This window comes from Astatotilapia calliptera, chromosome 20 (genome assembly GCF_900246225.1).
Source record: "Astatotilapia calliptera chromosome 20, fAstCal1.2, whole genome shotgun sequence".
Classification (NCBI taxonomy): Eukaryota; Metazoa; Chordata; class Actinopteri; order Cichliformes; family Cichlidae; genus Astatotilapia; species Astatotilapia calliptera.
This window is the reverse complement of record NC_039321.1, coordinates 19,118,525-19,129,690: the sequence shown is the minus strand read 5'-3', so window position 1 is coordinate 19,129,690 and position 11,166 is coordinate 19,118,525. Positions and strand designations below refer to the sequence as shown.

The following is an 11,166-nucleotide window of genomic DNA, read 5'->3' as shown; positions in this document are numbered from 1 at the left end:
ACTATAACTGTTTTTCAAGATAAAGTTTTATCCCTCTGTTGTAACTACAGCTGCTGAAGCTAGGTTCAGAAGGGATGATCTGATATCGTTGTGTTGGTGTTGTTTCCAGATCATCATGAAAATGTTGTTCCAGGTTTAACATTGCAAGTGACCAATCACATTGTTGTGACGTTATTCTTTTGGGCACCAAGCCATTCCTGCATTTATGAAATTCCAATGTTGCAAGGACAATATTAATTCTGCTCACCGTTTATTAAAGGGTTAGGGTAAGGGTCAGTGTTAGGGTCACGGTCCGTTGATTGGCGGACAGAGGCGGTTTCTCGCAGCTTAAGTACAGTGTTTTGTTTTACGGCGGTTTTTCCCAAAGTCGCAAAAGTAGGACGTCACAACATTCTGATTGGTCACTTGCAATGTTGATCCTGGAACAAGATTTAGTACACAGCAAAATCTCCAGTGTTAATTCAACTCCTATAGTGTTAAAGTTAACACTTTTCCAGTGTTTATATAATTCTCACTGGTTTAGAGTTAAAGTAACACTTTGCAAAGTGTTATTATTTTAACTCCATTGTAGTGTTAAAAATATAACACCCATAGTGTTAAAATTTCACTCTGTATGGTGTGAAGTGTCTTCACTCAGAGTGTAACTACCTAACATTTATAGTGTTGTTTTAGGACACTGATAAGTGTTCACTTTTACACTGGCTTGGGTTAACTCTTTTCACTGAGGGTGTTACTACACAACAACTATGGTGTTATTTATGACACTTTTAAGTGTTTATTTTCACACTGGATTGTGTTGACTGTTTTCACTTAGAGTGTTATTCTGTAACTTTTACAGTGTTATTTTGGCACTTTAAAGTGACATATATGAGCTTTTAAATACTAGTCTGTATTAATTGTCTGAATACAAAAATGCATTAAAGTGCAATTACTGTATGACTACTGTGTTACATTCAGTGAAAATCCTTGTTAAGTCCCTTTACAGGATAAAAGGAGAAAACATAAAATTGGTCACATAAGCATTTTAATAAATATTAAATTCCAAGCACCATACAGCATACGTTCACAACAAAAATAATGGCACAATGTACAGACCATCATCATCACCATAAGCACTTTGCAAATCAAAGGGCTTGTATATTTCAATACAGTCTGCTTTAACAACATCTTTTTCATCCGTTTCAAACACTTTATAAGCATGGCAATGTTCACTGAAATTTTCAACCACAAGCTTCTGAACTATGAAGTAGGTGTGACTATTGACCAAAACTATTGTTTTTATTCTGCAAAACACCGGCATCTCATGTTCAGAACCACAACAAATGACCAATCCTGTTCTGTACTCAGTCCCATTAATGTTAACCCAATTAGCAGCGAAAGCCTCTTCTGCAACAGCAGGCAAGCCTAGGGAGATCATTTCACTATTTTCCTCACTATCAACATCAAATGATTTCAAGGGCCCATACTCAACATGGCTTAAAGGACATGTCTCCCACTTGTATGCTATGGATGTTTGATGTTTTTTGGCAAGTGACACTGTGATGTTCTTAAAGTTCTTAAGGGTGTCTTTGAACACCCTATGTTTAGCCTCACCTCTCATGCTCCATACATGCAATAATGGCCCAATTTTTCTGATGCAAGTTGGGTAGTGCAACATAAAGTGGTGTTTGGGAATCATGTTCCTACCTGGATACAACAATTTGAACAAGTCATTAAATTTGGTGCTTGGATAAAAACTGTGACCTAGTCGCAAATGACTTATCAAAGCCTGACTGGTGCTATGCAGAGTTTGACAGATAAAACATTTAAACATGGTTCTCATTCAACATTTTGGCACGCAACTCACGAACACGTGGTGACTCATCTGTTGAGGTGGCATCAATGTTGAATATGGTGGTCTGCACAAAACTGTAGAGATGAACCAGTGACTCGTCGTAAGATAAGTTGAACACGTAGTGGGATTTGAAAAGTTCATCAAAAGCACTGAGTGAGCTGGTGGCTTGGCAGGGGATGAGCTGTTTGTCCACTGCGATGTAGAAGGTGTCAATGCTGTTCTGGGTTCGACCAACAGCGAGGATGTATGGTTGTTTACCATCTCTTGCTTGCAAGTGTTCATCAATGCTGCAGCATGACTAAAAACAAATGAGATATTGACATATAGGCCTAGCTTATACTTGCTGAGTATGAACCATTCATTCAGTTTGACATTATGTGCCTTGCTAACTTATTACAAAATACTAAGACACATACTTCATGGAGAGGAAAACTAAAAAGTGCAAAAACTGAAAAAGTGTTTTGTAGGATTTTAAAAAGTGAGACAACATATTTACCTTGTGAAAGTGCACCATTTTGTGTGCTGCATCAGTTGGACTTATTTTGGTTCTCCTCTTTCGTCCAGCTGTGGGTGGCAAAAGTTGAAGGAGTAGCAGCAGAGAGGCCATGTCACTGTCCCAGTCTGTGTATGGTTGAATTTATAAAACAATTTCAAAATGACAGGTAAAAATAAATATTATTAAAATCAAACAAGCATGGTGCGACGCCTACCATTTACATCACTCTCTGTTGGTTTCTCAGCAGCTTTTATCAAACGACACAGGTCAGTTGACTGAGTCAGCTGTTTGGCTTCTTTAATAACCTTTGGCTTGAATGACATGTCCCACTTCTCAAGCAACTTGGTGGCTGTTTCAGCACCAAACAGCAGCAGGAAGTCTTGATTGACCTGTTCATCATACACACAGGACATAAAGACAGTGCTCAACATTGTTTACATTGCAATGTGATTTTGACCAATATGGGATATAGCCTGACTGGGATGACCAATGATCACATCTTTTACTGTTGCCATCCACATCAGCAAAACAAAAAAAAAAGGATTAACAGTTGAAAATATCAAGTGATTTGACTTACTAGTCCTTTGACATCCAAAAAGCGTGGAAATGTTTTGAAGACATCTGCAGTTCTTTGTGGATCATGCACCAGATCCTGGCGATGTTGGAACGTCATTTTCATCTTCTGAAATACACTTGCTTCATCAGGAGAGTGAACAAGAAATGAGATGGCCTCCTTGCAGGCATCTCCATCAAGTTGCTGAGGCAATGTGGTTCTTGATGCACTGGGACTTCCTTCACTGGCCGTTTGGTTGTAGACCTGGACATGGTTTTGAGGCGCCACGCTACATATCCAGTGCCTTTCACTCCGTCATAGAAATGCTCCTGTCACATTTAAACATAGATGAAAAATAAACATCAAATGCGATCTTACAGACTTTGCAGATTCAGCAAAAAGAAACCCAAGGACTATTATCATGTAACAGGTGCAATACATGTTAAACAACATCCACAATTTCAATACAGTTTTATGACAATAGTTATTACGAAAGAGGAATTAAGATTTTTCTTTTAAATCATTTAGCTGATGTAATTATTCCATGATGAAAACTAAATAATGTGCTGTTTTACAATCACTGCATGACTTACATAGCCGTTTGGAGAAAATGGATCCTTCAATGAGGGAAAGAGTGTAATTATTCCAAGGGCATATTTCTCCTTTTGCTTACGGGAGGGAATTCTGCTATAGAGGAAATACAATTGACAATGTTAAATCAGAAGTATGTGTCTTTACTGCAGTATACATTACAAGAATATTCCATATGGCCCATCTTTACTTTTTTATTAGGTACTATTACTCTTACCCATGTCTCTCAGTCATATCACTTGCCAATATGTTAACAAGCTGCCGCCGGGTGCGGTGGCTCAGTGAATTTTCGGCATTGTATTCTTCAAGAATTTCCTCTCCACCAGGTTTCCTAGTCAAGGCATTTTTAACCATCTGCTCATATAAAAGGGAAAATAATAACAATAAAAACTTGTTTGTCAGTAAAGGTGAAAGTTTAGAGGAATGTCAACAAACCTGTGAAAGACATATCTAGCAAGAAGCACTAACTTCTACTAACATTTTTTCATACAGGGCAAGTTGGGAACCACCATGTTTTGAATTTCAATTTGTATAACAATCTACAGTATAAATGGTGTCAACTCAAAAATACAAAAGACATTTTCTGTTCTCAATTACCTCTTTTGCAGCCTCTGACACAGAAACATTTGGTGCAGAACTGTCTTTGCTGGATCTACTGCGGCCTGCAGAAATGCCCTTTTCCCTGAGGTCACTGTCACTTGATGAAAGTGATATAGTGTCCGTGAGGGAAGATAATGTATCCGAGGAGGATGGTGTGGAATGAGCTAAAGGACAAAAATCTTTGGGAGAGATGATTTGGTTAACTTTCTTTAGGCTACTCCACAATGCCATTAATAACACAATTTCAATGTTCATGTTCAGACAACATTCTATACAAATATGACCCAGCCCTGTCCACTGTCATGTATATTGCATGAAGACAGGTCAATGTCATCTGCATCAAGAGCAAAAGAACTTGGCTCTACATTGAGTGGGCTATACTCTGAAAATTTAAGTTATGATAACATTTACCTTCATCTGAAATCTTTTCACGTATTGTCAGGCATAGGTCTGGTTGGGCCTCCAGTAACTCCAGAAAAATGTCTTCTTCGACAGCTGTGTCAGTTTCATCGAAAATATCAAGGTCAGCAGCATCCGGAAGTCCAAACTTGGTTTTGGCTTTACAAAAAGATAAGCATAATGTCACCTAAAACGCCTGAAAAACTTTTTTAAAAACTAATTTTGACTTTTTTATTTAGCTAATATTTATTAACAGCTGTTTTACCTGTCTTTAAAATGGTTAAATTAGACAAGTCTGCAGCAACAATATAGGCCTAGGCCTACTGCTCTGTACTGTTTTTAATGTCACACATTAAAATAAAATGTGTTAACATTTAATTCGTTTTTTAAATAGATGAGATGCAAACATGATGAACTGATACATGTGCAACAAATTTTGTTCTGCCAGGTTATCTTACCTTCACTGATGAATTCTAGATAAGTGAATCCTGCGTGCAATTTAATGTACTTCTTTACATTGAGGTATTTCACTTTCAGCAACATGTCTTACAACAGCACCTGGTGGAGAGAAGGGGGCACAGAATATTTTTTACCATATATTTAAACCATAGCTTAAGTGGCAACAAATCCGGACAACTTTAAGAAAATATTAGGCTATACATTGTGTGATGATCTGTGAAGGGGTGACAGACCACTTCAACCTCAGGAACATAATTTGGCTTCCCCCTGCGCACTAAAATAGCTGAACTTGGGTACACAGAAATAGCATCCAATGAATTATCCACCCATCCACATGTTTATAAGACGACAACGGCGATCTTCTCGTCTGCACGCAGGCTAGATACTTAGTTCTGCTATGTTGCGAGTAAATCGCTGTAGCCTACTTGGGGAAAAGCATCTCTGTTTAAACCATGTCAGGATGATAATCCACATAAAATTTCCTGTTGAACGCACACCTGCCTTCATCACGCTTTCACTTATGACAACAAATATCCCTTATACTGTAAATTAATGAGTGCAAGTCTTACATTTATATCGGGAGTTTCTGACACATGCACAGCCGTCTGGCTAGTTGCTACTTTGTGGTGGTTGTTTTGTGACACGACATGCTAGGATTATCAGTGGAGGCGACGTCAACGACCCTCAGTCGTTATACCGCTTTGTCTTAAACACTGGATGGTAGCCTATTTCACTAAAACTGTAGAAAAGGGGAAAATGTTCCCTTAGATTAGGCCTACTACAACATAGGGCTGCTCGATTATGGCAAAAATGATAATCACGATTATTTTCACTGAAATTGAGATCTCGATTATTTGACGATATTTATTTAACAATAACAATGTATTGAATAATGACTTTAAAGATTGTCAAAAAATAATATAAAATAGTGTGCAAATTCTGATAACAGTGCAAATGTTTGCAATATAAAAAATAAATGAAAAATGTAAACATCTATGTTTAGTGAACGTTGCAGTGTTGCTCTGTGGTGCAGCTACAACACTGTAGCAAAGTTTACACACTATGTCTACTTGATCCACGTCTGACTCCGCGAACCCATAATGTTTCCACACCACTGAAGTTTTTTTTACCTCTCTTTTCAACCAACGGCAGTCACTCTCCTCTCCAAATAACTTCTGCTTAGCTTTCCGAGCTTCCCTCGGGTCCTCTTAATTGTTGTGACACGTGTTCGAAATGCAGAGAGGTGCGCTCGATTTGTCACACGGAGCAGCGCGAGAGTAAAGCACGAGGGAGGCGCTAATAATCGGCTCAGTCATTTTTAATGATCGTTGAAAGCCCAGATCGTAATCGTGATTAAAATTCGATTAATTGAGCAGCCCTAGTACAACAAGTATGATATATCCTAACCGTTAGCAAGCAATCCATGCACAAACGCAGCGCGCCTTGCTTGGTCACTAACATCTAACAGAATTCCATAACCCCCTGCCACTTCAAAGATTTGTAGGCTAGGCTACTGCTAAACTCGCTGGTAGCACGTGTAATTAGCCTATCTTGACGCTTTCCAAAACTTGACTTGAACGTCTCCATGTGATTGTTTAGTTCACTTTTAAATAGGATATTTCTGAGGCGAATGTTCGCTTCCCTTAAAAGCAGTGGGCTAAACGCATTTGTCTTAGCTGCCAGCTAGGCTACCACAAATTCAAATTTTAGCATTACATTTAACATATCCAGAGGATAGCTAACTCCTCCCTCGTTTCATTTAATAAGCATTGAACACTGGAAAGCATTTCTCTTATGACATTAGAACTAACTAGAATTGAGAATTATATTAAGCACGCATTTATTTTCGCTGCAATATTAACTTGTTATAGAGGATAGTTTAGCTACCTAAGCTAACGAATCCCATCTCTTACCGCAGATGAATACACTCCACATTAGGAAAATATTGCATGCTTCTGATAAATAATGTTATAGGCTAGTTAGTTACAATATTTAATAATGATAAAATAACATAGGTCTTGTTGTATAGTTCTTACCTGAACAACCTCCTCGATCTTGACAGCAAACTTCTGGCGGACTCCTCATGCCCATGAGCGCGAAAAACCCGGATGTGGAAATCAACTCCAAATGAGTGTTATAGTATTGACTCTTTGAAATAACTCCGGCTACAGAGCTTTTTCAGCACCGTTAGTGTTACTGTAACTCTCAAACCAACACTTTTCAACTCGAAATTTTTAACACCAGTAATTTTAACTCACATCAACACTTCGGATTTTGCTGTGTATGATGATCTGGGAACAACACCAACACGACGATATCAGATCGTGCGTTAAGAAGAAAGGTGACGATCAGGTCACAACGGTATGGTTTCATGCTGAGAAAGAGCACCACAGATTTGATGTTTACTTTAAGAATATTGATGGAGAAGTATGCCTTTTGCAACCAGAAGTGGTAACAAATAGTAACAGCAATCAGCTAATGCTAACAAGCTTGGTTAGCAAGTCAAATCGTAAGCTGTGAAATTTCTCTCACCAAAGCTGGAGCACAAACTTCCTGCATGGTCTTTACCACAAAACAAGCCATCTCATTTGAAATTTAATTAAATTTAGCACATGCCCCAAAAATACAAACACAGCTGCTAGTCCATTTCAGTAACTGGGAATAGCAAGGTTCACAACTTTAAGACATGCCAGTATGTAAGTGATGTAAGTATAGCTATAAAAATAAATTCAGCCATGGTACCATTTTTATGAAAAGGCAAACCATCCACAGAGACTAAAACTATATTTTTATCACACTGTAAACTTGTCTTTTGGTGCTGTTTAGTTAGACATTTTAACATGGGAGGCTACTGGGATTGATTTCCCAGCCTCAACTGGTCATTAGAGGAACTGCAGGTTTTGTTTTTTGTTTGTTTTTTACCCTTATTGAGTTCACCTTTAAACTTCTGATTACATAGCTCTGCCGCATTTGCTGCCTACAAGCCAACAACAAAAGTCGATGGGGATTTCCTACATTGTATAAATGGGATTTGTAGACACCGTCTTTACACGTGCCAAGTTAGTTGTCAGTCTTTATTTCACGGAGAGCTTGCCTCTGCTTGTTAATGCCACCTGTAGGATGCCTGGGATGGTTAAAAATGAACACATGTCAAAAATACAAGAACAGAAAACCCCCAAAACAACAAAACAAAACAACCAGGCCATCAATTCTCACACAGTGCAATAGAAGATAAAAGGGAGCCATAATAGAGGCACAAAAAGAGAAAAGATTGAAGTGTGTTTTTATACTGTATATCACTGCAAGTTAGCCCTGGATATCAGGCTATCATGAGAGCATGCAGGCCTTAATAGAAAATGGCTGTGTTGTCTCCCACTGCATATGAAATGTGGTGCAAGATGACAGTTTTTTAAGTTGCATGCCATCTCAGGAGGAGGAGAAAACCTCTTAGCGCGCGCGCGCGCACACACACACACACACACACACACACACACACACACACACACACACACACACACACACACACACACACACACACACACACACACTCATAGACAGTCTTTTTCGATGCTGACCAAGCTATCATAAGAAAAATGAATAAATGGATGACATGTCGCATGATTTTGAAGGCAGGAAAAAAAATACCTGGGTGAAGAGGCAGATGAGAGAAGGGCCAAGTGGAAGGAAAAAAGATTATGAGATAGAAACAAGAGTGAGCGATAGTGGAAGGAGGGAAAGAAGGAGGAAACCGGTGACAAATTGCAAATGCTGCCTAGCAGCTCTGACTGACAGGCCAATCATCTTGCTAGCACATCTCGAGGCAATGCCTGGCTGACTGTTATTAATTGAAATGTGATTGGAGGATAGGGGGTGGAGGGGTGGCCATGATGCTCACATCTAATCCACATCAGAGCAATTAATAAAGCACTCACTCGTCTCGTCCCCTCTCTCATCGCCACTGATATTTCCAATGGTGACTAGAAATTAGAAAAGGAGGGAGAAATAATTGAAAAGGGATAATTCCAAAAGGGGAGCTGGGGGCGAATGATGGAATTGGGAAAGGGGGATTAATTTGTGTAACAATTCAGAGGGCCGCCCAGGAGGGGATTTTTCTTTTAATTCCCGCAGAGATTTTTTTTTAATGGCTAAAATCTCATGACTCACTTTCATTCATTCCATGTCCAGAAAAAAGAAGAGAGAGGAAAGAACAGCAGCGAGAGCCAGAGAGAGAGAGATTGAGGGAGGGAGAGAGTTCCCAGGTTCATTAACTTTCTTCCTTCATCAAGCTTTAAATAGGCAGGTAGTGTTAGCAGAAGTACTTATTCAGATGAAATCAGCTTCAGGTCACAAAGTAAAGGTCATATTCTTCACGTTCCTGGATGATTCTGCGCTCTTTTCCCCCTCATCTTAACAAAATATAACATTATACTAATAGATTACGCATTACTATTGTAATTTCCTCCTACGAATTTCTGGAGGAAATGTAGTTTCTGCCTGGATTACATTCACTGGCAATATTTGTATCCAACCTAGGAGGTGTGAAATTATTATACTACCAAAAGTCACAGGAGGCTGAGTGAAGGATTGGTTGGGTGTACAAAACACAGGATACTGACATCAGAGAGTAGGATTTGTATTCTGGGTCCCAACTGCAGTCAGTGAGTATGTTATACATCCTGTGTTGTGCAATCATAGAATAATGCATTTGTAGGACATAGGAAGTAGATTTACCAGACATGTGGTGCTGTTGAATCCCAGTGTAATGACTTTCTCCCCCACATGTTGTTCCTCTACTCTAGGTGGCCCAGTACCACACCAATCAGGCACAACATTATGGCCACCTGTCTAATATTGTGTCGATCCCGTTTTGCTGCCAATAAAAGCGAACAACTACAATGCACTTGCTTCTGAAATCCTTCTTTCAGAACCAGCATTAACCTTTTTGGCCTCAGTAGCTCGTTTGTTGGATCCGACCACACGGCCCAACCTTCGCTCCCTACATGCATCAGTGAGCCTTGGCCTCCTATGACCCTCTCACTGGCTCACCATTGTTCCTTCCTCGGACTGCTTTTAATAGATACTGACCGCTGCAGACCGGGAACAGCCCACAAGAGCTGCAGTTTAGGAGATGCTCTGACCCGATCATCTAGCCATCACGATTTGGCCCATGTCAAACTTGCTCACTTCCTTACACTTGCCCATTTTTCCTGCTTCTAACACATCAACTTTGAGGTTCACTTGTATGTTGCGCTCACTAAGAGGTGCCATGATAAAGAGATCATGTCACCTCTCCGTGGACATAATGTTATGACTGATCAGTGTACACTTACAGTGTGGATGAGTTCTTAAAGTTCTTGTTAAAAGGTCCAATTATCTCTAAAGCATCTCTCATGCAAGACTCGAAATTGAACTGCAAGGGTCAGCTCACCCCACAGAGTGGTTTGAAACAAAGTTAGAGCTGCTTTTCCATCTGGTTTTAATCTGACATTCTCAGTTTTGGAGAGCTGCTCTATAGTTTTACACAACAATAAGATAACAGCATTGTTTTCTGGTTTTTACATGAATAACTTGCCATGCTCTGGCATGCTCGGCACAAAAATCAGGTTAGATTTCTTCTCCTGTCTTTTCCTTCACATGTACTCACATTACACACATCTCACTCTATATAATGCTATTTATCCAGCCTAAAGTGCTTGTAGTCTGCTCTGTATTTTCTCATTTCATTTTGTTATTACTATATGTTCCTTAAAATCTGAATCAGGCTGACTTTGCAGCTCCATTCAAATCTGTCCAAACACAGTAAACCCAGAAAGATAAAATCAGGCAGCATGAATATTGGCAAAACCAAGCACTGAACTGACTATAGCTGTAAGCATGCTTTGCACAGGTCAGCCTTGAACCATCCAGGATTGGCTGGAATGCCACATCTGGCAGAACCGAAACGACATATCACATAAAACTGCCAAAGCATGGTAGTGGAGGGGTAATGATTTGACTGCAGGCCCTGGGCCTCCAGTGACATTTGCTTCCTAGAGTCAAATGTGAGGTCATCTGTCAGACAGCTAAAAGCTTGACTGAAAGCGGTTCATTCAACAGAACAATGATCCAAAGCACAGCAGCCAAGGTACAACAGAATGACTGAAGAAGAAAAGAGTCAAGGTGTTACAATGGCCCAGTCCCAAAGTCCAGAAATCAACCAGACTGAAATGCTGTGGTGGGACATAAAGAGAGCTG

At 39.6% G+C, this 11,166-nt stretch overlaps 1 protein-coding gene across 1 annotated transcript; it reads right to left on the bottom strand.

The window, feature by feature from the left end:
- Nucleotides 1-456: 456 nt before the first annotated feature.
- LOC113013910 (uncharacterized) lies at nt 457-5,757 on the bottom strand. The gene is made up of 8 exons (XM_026155143.1): nt 4,932-5,757; nt 4,486-4,632; nt 4,072-4,253; nt 3,692-3,828; nt 3,477-3,570; nt 2,545-2,719; nt 2,331-2,455; nt 457-2,132 (listed from the first exon to the last, which is right to left on the bottom strand). The coding sequence occupies exons 1-8, from the start codon at nt 5,014-5,016 to the stop codon at nt 1,806-1,808; spliced, it is 1,272 nt and encodes a 423-aa protein (XP_026010928.1). The 5' UTR covers nt 5,017-5,757; the 3' UTR covers nt 457-1,805.
- Between the last annotated feature and the right edge of the window lie 5,409 nt (nt 5,758-11,166).